The sequence below is a fragment of the Paroedura picta genome, chromosome 11 (assembly GCF_049243985.1).
Source record: "Paroedura picta isolate Pp20150507F chromosome 11, Ppicta_v3.0, whole genome shotgun sequence".
Taxonomy (NCBI): Eukaryota; Metazoa; Chordata; class Lepidosauria; order Squamata; family Gekkonidae; genus Paroedura; species Paroedura picta.
Genome location: NC_135379.1, coordinates 36,880,782 through 36,898,249, shown reverse-complemented (window position 1 = coordinate 36,898,249; position 17,468 = coordinate 36,880,782). Strand labels below are relative to the sequence as shown.

General features: G+C 39.8%; 1 protein-coding gene across 7 annotated transcripts in view; it reads right to left on the bottom strand.

Moving 5' to 3' along the window:
* RBMS3 (RNA binding motif single stranded interacting protein 3) overlaps window positions 1-17,468 on the bottom strand; it is an 862,898-nt gene that overhangs the window by 377,513 nt on the left and 467,917 nt on the right. For all 7 annotated transcript variants that reach the window (XR_013225653.1, XM_077304656.1, XM_077304653.1 and 4 more), the window contains one exon: window positions 7,305-7,363. Coding sequence is in view for 6 of the 7 variants with exons in the window: in XM_077304656.1 (XP_077160771.1) it covers window positions 7,305-7,363 (59 nt within the window). In the remaining variant the exon portion in view is untranslated. The remainder of the gene's footprint in view (window positions 1-7,304; window positions 7,364-17,468) is intronic.

The window sequence follows — 17,468 nt, the reverse complement described above, 5'->3', positions numbered from 1 at the left end:
GGCACTTAAGCATATCCTAACATCTGCTTTCACATATGATTGGATAATGCACTCTCAACACACGATAGCAATGGATTGCAACTGGATTTTCCTGCATGAAACAGAAAAACCCAGTTGCAAATGACTGCTATAGTGCGCTAAGAGTACTTATCCAATGGGTATGAAATTTAAGACCCTCCTCTGTCCTTAAACTTTGAAGGAAGGATTCCTGACCCTACTGATCTTTTCCCACTTACATAATTACCCCAGGACCTTCCTTTTAAGCCAGAAAAGAGCTGCTGCAATGGGAGCAGTTGAGATCAAAGGTGTGGCATAGGAGAGCCCTTTTTCTAGAGTCGGGAAGATGTCTTTGGTGAAAGACTAAAAACCTCCTTCCTCTCACACCATGACTGAAGAAGAAGAAGAGTTGGTTCTTACATGCTGCTTTTCTCTACCTGAACGAAGCTCAAAGCGGCTTTGAGTTGCCTTCCCTTTTCTCTCCTCACGACAGACACCCTGTGAGGGAGGTGAGGCTGAGAAAGCCCTGATATCACTGCTCAGTCAGAACAGCTTTATCAGCGCTGTGGGGAGTACAAGGTCACCCAGCTGGCTGCATGTGGGAGAACGCAGATTTAAACCCGGCTCACCAGATTAGAAGTCAGCGCTCCTAACCACTACACCAAGCTGGCTGTATATCGCTACTATCACCACTCCCTCTCACCATTGAAAATCGCGCATAGGTCTCCTGACATTCCCAGCAATTTGGCCCTGAGATAATTAGAATAATTAACTCCCAGTGCCATTCTGTCCATATCGTTGCTTACACTTCTGGATGCCTTGCTACATGATTTTCTAAATACAAATGCATTTCTACTTCTATTGATTGTGATAGGCCTGTGTTTATTGCATGAACAGCTGATGGTAAGGTGGTAGGCAGGCAGGGAAAATAAATTCTACTGAAAATGCACCGTGTCTGCTGTGTTTCCTGATGAGCTGGCCATTCCACTTACTCGAGCTTTCTGGTTCTCCAGTTTCACTGGATAACTGGGAAATTCAAAGAATAGCCATAGTAAAATGTAAACCCACCAAACAGGGAGAGCACAGATGAAAGTTAGATGGTTGAAATTTTAAAAGTCCACAATAGTGGCTATGATAGCCCTCAAATCTCCCTGTAATGGAGGAATGGGTTGTCTGAGTTACAGTCAAAGTGGGAAACTAGAAATGAATTAGCAGAAGGAGATAACTCACTGCCTAAAGGAACTGTGATTGGCTTGTGGAATCAATGCTTGCACAACCAGAAAAAAGAGCAAACTGCATCAGCAGCATTTGCTGCTCTGAAAAGCTTTAATGGATAGGCTCTCTCTCTTTTTCTTTTTAGTAAGTGTTTTGTTTAAATCTACATTCATTTGTATCCTACCACTATTTTCCATTGATAGCTAGTCTCTTTCATCAATATAAGAGATTGCAATTTCACAGATTTTTCCATTTTAATGCAACCGCTCCCTCCCATTTGTCCCCATCCTCTTTTGAGGGTCTCTCCCCCCCCAGCAATAGAAATTTTGGGATCATAATGGGGTGTAGTGGAAAGGGAAAGTCCTCTTTGTTTTGAACTGCTCGCTGACTGGCAGATGTTGTCCAAGGAGTCAGAAAGAAGTTTTTTACATATCTTTAACTGGATATGCCAGTGATTGAACCTGGGATCGTCTGCATTCATAACACACCACTGAGTCACAGCACCACCCCACCTGTCAGTGGGAAAAGGCACATATCCCTGTAGGGTATATGCAACCTTGCAAGGATCAACTCTGAAAATAAAAAGCAGCTGCTACTGTGCCAAACTCTAAAGAAAACTCACCTTGATGCTAGACAAATTATAAAATGATTACCTATTGTCTCCATAAAATTTTAGCAGGACTTATTTAAAATGTTTTTATCCCCCCTTTTAGGAAGCTCAAGGTAACATTATGTTTCCTATGAATCACCCTTAGAGCATGAAGTCAAAGCAAGTACACTTTTAAAAGTTTAAACAAATCACTAGCTAGGATTACAAGGATGATCTCCTTAAAGTCGTCACAATTATTAATTTGTACTTTTTTTTTTATAAGGAATTATTCTCACGGAGGACATTTTGGACTGCTCAGCATTCCCTAAGTTCTATCATGTTCAGTTCCTAATAAGATGCACAGGGCAGTAGGATTTGCTGATTAGACCAAGAAATAAATAAATTCGGTTAGGGAGCCTGCAAAGCCAGATACAGACGACAGTAATTCATGCTCTATGAAACAGGCTTGACGATTCGGTTGATGAACAGTCCCATATTCCATTGCTATGAGGTATGGAAGCTGTATGGAAAACCTCATTACTCACTCACTCTGCATTCAACGCTTAGGTATATAAAAGACACACACACACACAATCCCTGAAACTAGAAGATTCTGTGTATTAAGATGCACACTTTATATCTATGGATTCTTTTTTTCCCCAGGCATTAACTAACAAGAAGGAAAAGGCAAAAGTTATACGAAGGAGACAACCCTTTTAAAAATATTTTCTCTCTTACTCAGGAATTACATCATGTTAAGCTTTGAACATCTGAATGAATCGTGTATCTGTTTTCTATTTTTCACCATATGCAGATGGTTTCTTGCTATGTTCAAAAATTTGGGTTTAGTTTTGTTTGTTGGAGGATCCTTGCTGTTATGTGTCAATTAGCATGCATGCCACCCAAGGAAGAACCATCTCAAATGAGTGGTTTAATCAAACATAGTCCCCGGGGAACTCTCTCACAGCAGGTGAAAATGTTTCCTCAGGTCTGATGGCTCAATTCTCTCTTTAAAAATAAATAAAGATTTGGCTAATTATAGCACTGGATTTCTTGTCATCCTAGTTCCCAAGGAATAAGTTTACACCTGTGCTACAAAAGGAACCAACATTGATTTATTTCAACGGACCACCACCACCTTGTTAACTTTGACATATTCCTGAAAATTTGTCTTTAAAGATCCCTTCAGCACTCTATATATACAAACAATAGTTCACAGGTTTCTGTTTATTTGAAGCCATGTAAGAGGCAGCCATTGACAAGGACACGTGGTGAAAACTTTCCTATAGAATCGCTGAGGGTCAGACATCACTGAATGGGTAACATCATCATCAAATTCAACAGGACCAAAACCAGTTTGGTTGCCAAAGGATCCACTGGCTCAACACGATCAAAGCCGATACAGGGATGACCATGAACCAACAAAAAGAAGCAGTCAGAGACAGGGGCGCGTGGCGAAGACTTTCCTATAGAAGCGCCGAGTGTTGGACACGACGGAACGAATAACTTCATCATAATCAAAACCACTTTACATGTGTATCAAAGACTCCACCGTGCCAATTCCCTATCACTTTCCTTGCAACCTGTGGAACTAAAGTAAAGGAAGTTAAACAATTAACTGGTGAATCCAACAGGTCTAATCTCAGTGACAAGATCAGTCAAGCTACTGTAGACTTTATTTGACAAATGCACTAAGAATTTAATAGCTATATGGCATTTCAAATCTAGATCATAATCAAGTCTCCTCTTCAATGTGTCTACTACAATACCCTCTTCTCAGAAAGGCTTGCCATTCAGCATGCCTACAAGTGATATGTACTTATCTTTGTTGAAGGCAGTCTTCCCATGAGAAGCATGTCGCTTAGCACAATTTGGCTCTTTGAAAGACATTGGTAAGGATTGGCACAAAATGGGAAAATGTGGTTCAGTTCATGGCTTGTAGCATGCCCAGTTTGCAAACCATGGAGTTGATGAGGTACTCCCTCACCATCACTCTCCTCAGTCCTCTGTCATTATACACCTGGCATCTCCATCGCTGCAGACCACCCAGTTAACCACTGACAACCAGTACCGGGTCTTCCCCCTGATTGGGTTCAGTACAGAGGTGCTGGACTGTGGCTCCTTCTCCTCCTTAACCTCTTCTGTTTCCTTTGGGCACATCTGTTGGCCTGCACCCTGTGTACTTCTTTGCAGAGCTCATGCTTTTATGGCATAAGTGGTGCATTCTGGAGAGCAATGCTTCCTGAAATCCAGAAGTAACTGATACAGGCCACCCAGGAATTAACCTGGTGGGGATGCCCACCTGTAACGCTTTTGCTGACCAATGGGAGAACAACCATCCACTTGAGGCCCAGTTCTAGTTGGGAGGCCAGCACCCAGTCCAGCCCTTGAACTAGGGGGATGAGTTGCTCCAGGTCTGGAGGATACATACCATTATGGGGACCCAATGGAAAGTGTGCATTTGTAGGTGACCTCTCCCTCCCCCCAGGATAGGCTGCAGACTGGAGGCCCTCAGGAAGGAAACTCACTGGCAGGGGCAGCTCACACACAGCAGGGGTCCGCAGCCTCTGAGCCTTGGAAGGAAGTGGAAGGAGATGGGGTGCTCAGGGGTGGGGGATGGAAGGCAATTTGCTGGCTGCTGGACAGCCAAGCCAGTTGGAGGAGGAGACAATCAAGGTAAGGTGTCCAGATTGTCCCACTTTTGGAGGGACATCTGGGAGTACCTGGCAAATTGTACAATACTATTTTTGTGTTCTATGCGTTCTCTGAAACTTTTTGTTGCTCCATATAGACCAAATTTTTAATCAAGACCCCCCCCCCCGGGTCAATGGTGTCCCGCTTTAACAATGTTAAAATCTGGTCACCTTAACTCAAGGGCAGGACAGCCGCCCTGAGTGGGTGGCACTTAGGCTATGAGACACGCTCCTCCTCCAAGGCCTTACCAGAAATATATTTTGTGGAACAGATATATGCGTATATTTATATTTATATACACTGCTATTTAGCTTCCCAGCCAGAAGAAATGTTAGTAAAAGCCATAACTCTCATACAGGTAAGCAAGAAATAGAGATCAGAAATGCCATAATGCTGGATTTATTGATGTAGAAACAAATATTAATTTAAATATTGAAATCAAGCATATTGAGACTGCTGTCATCAGCCTTAAATGATGAGAAGAAACAGAGGGAGAACTCCCTTGAAGCATCAGGGTCAGTACTGTGAACTATGTGCACCATGAAAGAAAAAAAATAACCTTCAAATAACCACACAATGGGGTACTAAGAGACATGCTCACCCTACTTGCTCTCCATAGAATATATTATCATATACTACTGCACTGAAAAAATAATTGATAAAAATATATTCAGAGGCCTTTATATGCATAGCCATGATAACAGCACTCCCGAATCCTCACTAGGGAATTGCATCATGATAACTAAAGTAATTTGGAAGGATTTCCAGAGGGAAAAAGAGAGCGTAGATATTATAATGAGATCAAAAAGAGAGATAAGACAATAAAACTGATGTGAATGTTACGCTGATCAGAATGACGAGGCTATCAAAAACTAAAAGAATACTAAAACATAAAAACTTTTACCTTTTAACTTTAGAAGAAGAAGAAGAGTTGGTTCCTATATGCCGTTTTTCTCTACCCGAGTCTCAAAGCGGCTTACAGTTGCCTTCCCTTTCCTCTCCCCACAACAGACACCCTGTGGGGTGGGTGAGGCTGAGAGAGCGCTGATATCACTGCTTGGTCAGAACAGCTTTATCAGTGCTGTGGCGAGCCCAGGATCACCCAGCTGCTTGCAAGTGGAGGAGGAATGGGGAATCAAACCCAGCTCGCCAGATTAGAAGTCCACACTTCTAACCACTACACCAAGCTGGCTCATTATCACCATGCTTGTTCACCTAATAATGAGGCTGCCTCTAGACAATTGAAGATTAGATGATTTACTTTGGGAGATGTGCAAGTAAATTACTTTTATTGTCCTTAAATTCTATTGCCTGCAGGGATTCCACAGGACTTTTGCCACCCCCTGGCCCCACTTTCAGATCTCAGATTTTTAAAGAAATTATTATGATTTATTTCCCTCTTGTGGGTGGCCTCTGTGGAGTTTTATGCTTCAGTCTTACATCAATCAGCCTGGGCAAGCTTACACCCAATGTATGTGACCGGCAAACACGCTTAGGACTTCACTGCTAAACTTTGTTTTATTTAAAATGTTAAGATGTTAAGATTGTGCTACACATTCCTCATGTCCAGCACTCTTATTTTCAGCCTGTTCTACAAAGCCCTTTTGCTCCAAGATGGACTCTAAAACTTCACCAGGCTCACAATGGATACAAATTAAGTCTCGGGAGAGTTCAGCACACCACCACAGGATTACATTTTGACACATTTCAACTATTCTTTTCTTTTGACAGGACAAGAAGGAGATCCCTGACGACTTGTGGGAGAGGAGAAATACCACCCCACCCCCACACACTGGCCCCTTACCCTCACTGCCTCTGCTCCTGCACCCCCTTGTCAGCTCCTGGTTTTCCAGCCACTTTCCCTGCTTTGACCCTCCGCTTGCACCAGCTTCTATCCTTCTTCCTGCCTTGCTGAGCCCTGCTTTCTTCTCCCCTCCACTGTTTTCGGTTGGCACTGCTTCCTCCAGTCCTTGACTCCTTCACTTATCATTTACAGTATCTACATCTACAATAAACATAAAAACTCTGCCAGATTAGGCCAATGGTACCTGTAGTCCAGTATCAAGACCCAAGGGAGAAAAATTATGGTGGACATCACCACATAAATGTTTTATGGTGTGAATGAAGCAAATTGTACCGTAAGTAAAGCACTCTAGTGAAATATCACATCAACAGACTTAGTAAATCACATACAAAACCCATTATGTTTTAAGTCATTCTTTAAAAAAAAGAAAGAAGAAAAACTATGTAAGAAACTGTATATGGTCAACTGATGAATTCAATATTTCATTATAAAGACAAACAAATATTTGAAAACATTGGCCACAAAATGAAATTAAACTGCAACTGTTATAAGAATCCATTTTCATATAGCCATGTCACAATTTTACAAGCAGCCTGTTAGGTCACAGCTAATGTTTTCTACAAATGGAGTAGGAGCTGTCAAAGCAAGAAAAGCAGAAGAAAAGCTTTCCCAAGAGCTTCTCATTTTTATATAGGAAATCAATTTGCATCACTGATAATATCATTCAAATCAGATGACACTATGTGGTTAGAAGGTAATTTACTTTTCTGCCGAAGCAATTTGATAGTTGTTCTGATTTGTGATTTTCATTTTGTTTGTTAATGAAAAAAATTAATGAGCAATGTTACTAGAAGTACTACCCCAAGCACTGGCATTATTAAACATGTTTTCAATATACTGTACATTACGTTGATTGCACAGCCAGAGCTTGAACTTTTGCAGTTAAAAGAAAAACAGTCAATCAATCCAATGTAAAATTTGCAAGGGAGGATTTGTGGCACCTACCTTTGCACTGATTTGTGTTTTTGTCTAAGATTGCTTTTGTAGAAACAATTTTTCCATACCTGAAAGGAAAAAAAATGATGCATTTTACTACATTTTAAATTATTTATGCCAATCATATTTAAAGCACAGGAAGAAGCTTAAGTACTGTTGAAAAATGCAGCATAACAGTATTGGATGCAACTGTACATAACAAGAGTAGAAGGTGCTGTTGCATTTCTCCTCTGACTCCAAAGACTTATGAAAACAGTTAATTATCTATGTTCAGTCTTTCACAATCAACAAAGGGACCACTTATGCTGGCAATTTTTTTTAGATGAAAAGACAAAGAAGTTTTGTTGGGTTCATTAATTAAATCCATTTTTCAAATTAGGTCCAAAGAATGGGTGATTTCCCATGATAAAGGGAGGACCACCGTCTAAAATTTGTAATCCAAATAGAAGCATGTTACATTAGCCAACCCAAAGGGGTGTATATTAGTAAGAAACTAAGGGAGAACATGGTTAAAGGTTCATGAAATGATAAATTTTATATGAATAGAGTGAGCTATATGTCCATATTTCTAGCATTAGAAATGGGGAGGGGTGTCACACAAATGTTACTTAACATTTGCCTACTGCTCCTCTGTTGGCCAAGTGGTAGAGCATAAACAACACAATACAATTAAGCATTTATATTTTTAAAAAATCATCTAACACCTAAAATACATCTTACAAAAAACATCTAAAGCCTTCAGATAAAATCAAATAAAAAACTTCAAATAGCATTAAATGTTTTCCCAATACCCAGTTTTAGACAGTTGCAATAACTCCAAGAGAGAGAAGTTGGCAGACCTGCTTCTCTTAGAAGCATCTTCTAGAATATGAGTGTCAGTACAGAGAAGACACGCTCTGTACCCTTGCAGATCTCATATCTATGAAAAGTAGAATACTAAGCAAGGTCCCCACTGTAGATCTAAGGGAGCAAGGAGGAAATTATAAAAGAAGGTGTGCCAGAAAATATGCAAGGCCCCAGTCTATAAATAATATGATCACAAGGATTTGCCATCAACCGCAAAAGTGTCTAGGTAGCACTGCAGCTAGCCAGAATAAACTTGCAATATGATCTCTGAGACAACACATCATTTTCTTTCTTAGCTTGTGAACTATGTCCAAACATAGCTTCAAGCAGAGCACATTACAGTAGTCATGTATTTTATTTATATATTTATTAATTATATTTATATACTGCCCACCCCAGAGGCTCAGGGGATTACCAAAGTATGGCTGATTGAGACCTGTTGGGAGAAATCAGAAGCAGCTCTACCTGCAGCCATAAAAAACATCCCTAGCTATTCCTATTATCTGAAAATACAGCTCAAAATGATGTCTATGAGAGTCCCATATCATTTTATTTATTTTATTTATTTATTTTTAGATTTATATACCGCTGCTCCCCAGCAGATCTTGCAGCGTTTTACATAATAAACTATTTAAAATACAATAATAACCCCCATAATTTACCCAATTCACAGTAAAAAAAACAATATAACAGTGGACATCCTCTATAATCTTGTTCAGCCTGAGGCCCGACCATCCTTCTAATAAGAGAGGGAGCTGGACCCTAGGATCCAAGTTGGAAACCCAGGACTCTGCCCTGGCCTCAACTGTATGCCTGGCAGAAGAGCTTGCAGGCCCTGCGGAAAGCTGGTAACTCCGGCAGGGCCCTCAGCTCTTCTGGGAGCTCATTCCACCAGATTGGAGCCATGACTGAAAAGGCCCTGGCCCTGGTCGAGGCCAGGCGAACGTCCTGGGGGCCTGGGACAACCAGTAAATTCCTACCCACAGAACGAAGGTATCTGCGGGGGGGTATATCATAATCACATCTTAAGGTACCAAACATAATCCTACCTTAAAAAAAACAAAATATCCCAAGATTTCAATTGGCCAAGCACCACAATTCTGAAGAACCTTGTCTAGATAAAATTTAGCCCATATATAGCCAATAATTGCATTTACGCATTCATGAATATTCTGAACTACTGTTTCTAGAGTTGATTAAAAGATAATTTTAAAAATATATCTGATAATACAGCACTCCAAACCAAGAAATATCTGCTGTATAGACAAAAGTGTCAAAATGGAGTCTTAGAAAGATCCACCAAGTTTCACAAGAACTGATTCCTGCCTCTTACGATGGAAGTCAGCATGTTTACGTACATATGAAACACCAAGTGGACCTAATTGCAAATATTCTAGTAGCCATTTTAGAATACCTACGATTGGCTATCCCTTCCAGACTTGACCAGGGGACAGATGGGGTCTCTTCCAAATATTATTAACCACCCTGAGTTTTCAAAGACAGATAATTCCCAAAACAAACAAATACATTTTTTAACAACAAAAATCAGTAAGGAAAAACAAAGTCCACCCAAGACTGACAACATCACCACCTCTTTTCTCCAAGAGTCACCTTGAAGGCTAGAATTGCTCTGGAATTTTGCTCTTTTATCTTTTCTATTTAGATTTAGATAAAAACAGTCTTTTTACTTGAGCCTATCTTCAAAGCTGTAGAGAACACTAAAACCATACAGAGTTCTACATTCAGTTTGATTTGATGCTGTATGAGATTTGACTTTTTCATTACTCAATACCTATGAAACAAGTGCAAGTAATAGGGAGCAGATGGAAATGTGTTGCATAAAAGGCTACATTACATGTGTTCAGAAAGATGTCCGACAAAAAAGTAATCAGTAAATATCCCCCCTAATAAGTTAAAATGCTGTCTAAGCCTCAGCTGTAAATACACCTTTTATTTCCACAATTCTTCAGAGGAAAATTAACCTCTGTATAACCTCTGTATAAGGAATCCTATGGGTCTTTTTCTGTTTTGTTCTTTTAAAAGATTGGGTGCTCTGGTTAGCATCAGAGAGACGTTTGATCCGCTATTGATTGCCATATTTTCAGCTGGATGGGTGTGATCTTTTGCTTCTTGTTCACTACAGTGCTAAGGGATACATCTAATTTCAGCCAGCTATAGCCTGTAGCCACTAAAGCCAGCAAGGCATTCAATATAGGATGCTGACAAGGCTGTGTCAAGGTCGTTATCCAAAATATCTCCACCTTTCCTTTAATAAGCTTGATGAACTATCCTGAAGAACACAAAAGTCTTGTTCACTGAACTGAATTATTCTGGTTGTTCTAAACAGAAAGATATTAGATAGCTTTTGTTTTTGAATTTGTTATGGACTAACTCCCATCCCTGGGAGAAGGGAGGGGGAGGCAGGTACGGGGTGGGACATTGGAGGCAGACATAGTGGTTCTTCACCTCCATACATTTTTTGCTGGTGGCCTGCTGGTTGCTGTCCTGTAGGTAGCACTACATATGATGGTGAATCTACTTTTTGGGATTCACCCACTAGCACTTTAAAATGATGTAGCTGGCTGTTTACTGCTCAGACGCTGCATGTTGGCGACGTCATATGGAGCGGCCCGAAATATAATGACAACGAAAAGTAAGTATCTCGCTATTTTTGAAGGGAAATCCCCCCAGCTCATGCGAGTTAATGCCTATAAATTCCTTACTCTTAGAATCATAGAATCATAGAGTTGGAAGGGGCCCCTTGACACAAATGATCTAATTGTTTCACTGCAATTGGTCAAATCTGACAAAGAATGGTTAAATATATTAATTTCACCACAATAAGTGACACTGTTTTTTGTCTCAGTATTCTCTCTGAGCTTGCTTTTACTGTCAATATTCAAAACCTTCCTTTCTTCCTGAGAATTTTTTAATGTAAAGAAGGAAGCTTCTCTAGGAAGTTGTAAGTACTGAGGATGTTCTTTATCCTCAAAGTATGTCTGGCTATCTTATCCTATCTATCTTACCCTGAGGGCCAGCATGATGTCGCAGTTAAGAGTGGTGGACTCTAACCTGGAGAACCAGGTTTGATTCTCAATTCCTCCACATAAAGCCTTCTGGATGACCCTCCACATGAAGCCTTCTCTCAGAACTCTCTCAGCCTCACCTGCCTTACAAGGTGACTATTGTGGGGCAGGAAAAGTGAGGTATAAAAATTCCTCTTCCTCTTCTCCTTTCTTCAACCTACAGCCAACATGTTCCAACTGTTTCTAAACCCAGCCTGCATCATGGCATGCCTATATTTCCATGTGTAGTTGTGTCTTAATACTAGCTCTGTCTTCATCTGACATACCTGCCTTGAGTAGGGACGGGAAGACCCAGTGAGAAAAATTCAGATATTTTCTAAATACTTTAAAAAATTATGATAGAAAAATTGAAAGTCTCAGAGGAAAGGTCCTTATGAGAAAGATCCTTATGAAATATTTTCTCTTTCAGAACAAGTAAATTTTAATATAATGTTTTACTTTCTTAATAACATACTTGCTTTTCTTCACTACAGAATTTATAGCTTGAACTTTTATGCTTTCTGGATATAACAAAAATACATGCAATCATGCCTCTTCAGTTTACATCTTGGGATCAGTACAGACTCCAAACCTATGATAACTTTTATCTAGGACATTCATAAATTTTAAACTCCTGCTTAGTCACAGTGTCTGTGCTTATCTCTGGACCCTTAACAGAAACCTATGGGCATAATATGAGATATATATTTGGCTTTCTGGCAAGATAGTAATCCAAGAAAACATTTCCATAGTACAAACTCTGCTAGTATTGTCATTATTATAGTAGCAAAACACATAAATGTCACTACAATTAAGTAATTAGAGTAAATTTAGACAAGACTTTCCTAAATATAGTTACTAATTAATTGCAGCAGTCAAAGTGCTAGTTCTGATAATTGGTCATTAAGTTGAGTTTTGCCAGGTGGAAAGATAGGTGTACCATAACATGATTTGTCTTTGGGGATACTGATCTTTTTCATCATTATAAAAAGTATAACGTAAATTAACTTCACACTGAGATACCAAAACTCCACTACAAAATGGAACAATGCATGTAAATAGAATGTAACAGTGATATGCTGCTGAAGATGTGAACCATCACATTAAAAAACCCACAAAAAACTAGAGTTTATTGATCTGCAATTCTAACACTGTGTGTAAGTTTTTCAGTTATAATTTGATTCCTGCACAATCCATTGCAGGGACATTCCATGGACTGGGAGTAAGACAGTGAAGTCAGTGAAATAGAGGTGATTTTGGCAACAAAGTTATTCAAGCAAAATAACAAGCCTGACTCACAAGTCATAACAGCAGGTGTTATGACTTGTAAATCAGGCTTCTTCTTTGGTATGACTATATTCAAGAACGTTCTAGCCAATCTATCAGATTATTCAATAGTTACCACCTCTGATCAGTGTATTACAAAAGAACGCAAGCTGACAAAAAGCCATCAGGAAGAATCACCTGCCATATCTAGGAATGGCCATATCAATTCATGCAAACTAGACCTGAGTATCATAAAGAAAGAGCAAGCATTGCTGTGCAGGCAAGGGACAGACCACAAAAGAAAGAAAACAAAGAAATACAGAAAAGGGTACTGAGGGTATTCTGATAACTTTAGTCCTATTAGATATATCCCCTGCTCATAAATCTGGGTAGCCCAGGCATGCCCAGTCCAATCGTATCTTGGTAGCTAAGCAAGGTCAGCCCTGGCTAGCACTTGGAAGGGCAAACTCCAAGGAATACCAGGGGTATGATGTGGGGGCAGGCAACAGCAAAATTACCTCCAAATTGTTTTTTTTCCCTGGCAGCCAGACAATCTTAGATCCCTTGGCTTACATAGAATGTATTATCACTGCGTTGTGTCCTGCGTTGAGCAGGGGGTTGGACTGGACTAGATGGCCTGTATGGCCCCTTCCAATTCTATGATTCTATGATCACAGTTTTGACCACTGAGGAAGACCCAGTAGGGTTGAAACACGTTTGGTCTTATGTGCTGTTAGTTCCATATAGTTTTTATGAAGTTTTTATTCTGTTTTAATTGTGCACTATAATAAATAATCAACAAGTTTTACATTATGTTATTATACAGCTCAACTTCTGAGTTCCTACCCGTTAAGGTTGGGTTGTGCTCCTTTTTTTTGTTTGGGTTTTATATTACATACATGCCACCTGATAAATAAACGAATACCGGCATAATGAAAGAATATTACAATTATTACTTAAGGCTTTTCCACATGCTTGACTTACTCCTGATTTTCTTAGACGTTGCTCCACAAGGATAAGAACTGGTTTGAACATGGTTCTTCCCCACCTCTGCTCCCCTTCTGTATTTTCACAGTTGTGGAGTTAATTTATTTTCTTCTGCACATTTGTTCAATGAAAGGGAGGGGGTAGTTGTCATTAATGGTGTCACTGATGGCCTCACAGCACAAACACAAGCCTTTTATTATTTTATTTAAAAGTATATGCCTCTAGCTTCATTCCTAGCCAAGATATAAGGAAAACAGCATATCCCCACAAGCTAAGAAATTAGATACTTTAAAAAACAAAAAAGGAAGCTAGGAATTCAGAGAACCTGCTATGCTTACAGTTACAATGCTCTACGATATCAATATTTTAGTAGTGATCACTTGTCTTCAGGGGGGCAGAGAGAGTAGTTTGACCATGACTGTCCAGTCAGCGATAAGTGGGTTGAAGGTAGGTGACAATAGGCTGGGCAAAGAAAACCAACAGAAACACAAGGAAAAACCTACTTGAAATCAGCTTCCAGAAAAAATATTGGAGTAAAAGCAGACTCAAAATGGTCTCAAAACTAAAGGCACAAAACTGCATCCAGAAATCAGGGGATAAACGAAAGCAGAGTGGGACCAGAGCCATTGCAAAAATTGCAGAAAAGCCCTGAATTATCCCAGGTCCCCCCCCCCACCCCAATCACCACCTCCCAAACACATCTAGATCATTCCTATCCAATTAGATGTTCAGACGCAGAACTTCAATGGCTTTTCGGATGAACTATTCAGTTAAAATGAAGTACATTTTCAGTTCTCATTCCTTTGTCACCCAGATTAGCTCCTTCAGTTGAAATGACTTAGTAGCTGCCTTCTGCAGGCAACCCATAGCTAAATGAATCTTTATTTTTTACAGTCATAGATTGTACAGTGGAAGGAGGGCACACAGTACTTGTATAGCGGAATATGCCTCTAACCAGGAATCAACTAACAAGCTATTGAAGTTTTTGTTTATTATTTTAGAAGGTACATTTTTTAAAATGCAGCCTAATAGGGCCTCCGAAATAATTTCCACAAAGGGGGGGGGGGAACCTTGGAGTTGCATTATCTAAAATAATTATCTACCATAATTATCAAAAACAATCCACACTTGCCCTGATATTTCATATTAAAAGTTAATATATGGAACATGTCTTACTGAAGCAATATTCTTCGTCTAGCAAAGTGTGATTGATGTCTTGTTCGGAAATGTCATGCAGGGAGGGTTTTGTTTTTTAATCTAGTTATGCTACAGATATAAGAGTAATTAGATTTTCAAGGCCTCTAACAAGTTGAGGAATCTGAAAAAAAAACGGGAAATGTCTTAGCAAATAATTGCAGTGCTATGTATTGGTTATACATGAAAGTATTCCATAATAATTCTAATGCTGTACTCTAAATTAATTATAACAAAAATAATTTTAAATAAGTTCTATGAAGCAATGTACTTTTTAAAATACCGAATGTTTACTGGTTCTATCACCAACTACTTAATAACACAGATTTGGGGATATATACATCCAGAAATAATTAAATTTAGAAATGTGTGATTTTCCTTTCAATAAAAACAAGGATGAACAATTTTCAAGGAGACATTAATAGGTGTCTATTATTATTATTATTATGAATAAGAATTGTCACAGATAGTGTTCTACAATTTGATATTTTGCCAAATTCACAAGATACTTCTTGTTCCAAGCAACATTGTCTTCTGGAGATGAACTGGTATTATTTGCTCAATGCCCAGAATTTCTGGGTGTTTCCTGAAAGTTCTTGGTATTGCTCCAAGAGCTCCAATTACAATTGGCATGATGGTATCCTTCTCCCAGAATTGCTCTATTCATATATCTTAGTATTTTGTGATCTTTTCCTATTCTTTTTTCCCCCTTCCCTATTCTATTGTGTCCTAGGATTCCCCTTTTTTCTACAATTGTGATAGCTGGGGTGTAATGGTCCAGGTGTTCATCAGAAGTCCCAAATAATCTTTGTTTCATTATTTTCCATGATCATGTCTGGTTTTTGCTCCCATGAATTTCTGGCTGATGGTAAACCATACCTCTAGCAATTCCAGCGCAACATAGCTGCAACTCTATTGTGACGTTCTATATAGTCTGTTTGAGCAAATGTACTGCAAGTATTGACCATATGGCCAACTGTTTCATCCTTCGTCTTGCAAAGTTGACATTTGCTATTATCACTGGTTTTCTGAATCTTTGCTTTTATACTTTTTGTTCCATGTCCCTGCTCTTGTGCAGTTCTGGTTCTTTCTTCAAGAGTCCATTTTGGAGTTAATTCTGGCATGATGGCAGCTTGGGTGGTGCAGCTCAGGTGGCCCCACTTAAGAAGTGCTTGGGGAGGGAGAGAGAAGGCAGGAGTCCAAGGCAAGTGGGGAACGGAAGGGATGAATGGCAGGCAGGTGGACCAGCACAGTGAAGGGGGAGAAGAGGAGCAGAAGGGACGGGAGGGTGACACACAAGAGGAGGGAGGCACTTGCACAGTGAGGCAGCAGCAGCATGGGTGACAGAGGTTACTTAGGACCACTAGAAAAACCTTAATGGTGGATGAACTGCTGCAGGGGTAGGAATCTGCCTCCCTTGCCTGGCAGGAAATTGAGAGGTGAGCAAGCAACGAGGGTGGGACAACACTCAAGAGACTATTGGACCTACTGGACAGCCTCAGGATGTTGGCAACATCATGTGTAGGGGGCTATATATCCTACCAACCTTCCAAGGCTGTCCAAGAACATTTTCCTTGTACGGAAAAGGACCTGGTATACTTAAATGTGCCTTGTATACTTCAACTAGAAGCTTCTTTTTCCTTGATGTTGTGATTCAGAATTTTTCTTGCTTACTTTTCTTAATCGCTTGCTTAACTTTCAGGAGACTTCTTCCATTTAACTGTAAAGGTGATAAACATCATTTCTAGGGTTCAGTAAGTGACATTATTATGTCAAGAGCCAGTTTGGTGTAGTGGTTAGGAATGTGGACTTCTAATCTGGCGAGCCAGGTTTGATTCTGCACTCCCCCACATGCAGCCAGCTGGGTGGCCTTGGGCTCACCACGGCACTGATAAAGCTGTTCTGACCGAGAAGTAGTATCAGGGCTCTCTCAGCCTCACCTCCCTCACAGGGTGCCTGTTGTGGGGAGAGGAAAGGGAAGGTGAATGTAAGCCGCTTTGAGACTCCTGTGGGTAGAGAAAAGCGTTATATGAGTACCTTCTTAATAGTCATATAATTCTAAGGGTTCCAAACAGTCTATAATGCGTCCATATTTATCCCAACAACCTGTGAGGCAGGATTCAATTCAGAGGTAATATGGCATACCACAACTTCATTGAAAACAATGGGACCTGAAGGCATGTATGCCTGATGCACTAATTCAATTATGTTTTCCTCTGGACTGCTCCCAGTAAGTTTGCCAAGCCCACCAAATGGACTTCATGGTCGAGTCATTTAATCAGTGGTCTTCTGTGGCCTTAACACCGCAGCCCTGCTTTCATAAAACAGTGGTGCACAAATTGGAATGTCTTGCTTTCAAACAGTTAATCTTCCCTAAATAAAACGGAGACACGTTGGCTTAAATCCAGTTATTCTGCTCATTTGTAGATGTAGCCAGCTTGTCACTTTGCAGTTTTGATCTTTTAATTCACATTAACTAAAGCTGCCGTCCTATGTTCAATTATACCACTTAAATCTCATTGAATTCAATTGAATTTTGCCAGCCTAACTGTGCACAGGATTGTAGCCTAAGGCAATGTTTAATAGACAGTATTTTCCATTAAGGACAATGAAAATAATGGCCAAATTAATGCCGGAATTGCTCATACAATATGTCTGTTTTCAGTTCTCCTCCAACATATCAGTCACTTCCTAAACTTCAGAGAGTTTTAGATTATGTTAAAAATAGCACTGTTTCTCAAATCAACACAAGTCAAATCTTTAATTATGGTCATTGACCAGCAACAGGAAAGAACAAGTCAAATGAAAGAAAAAA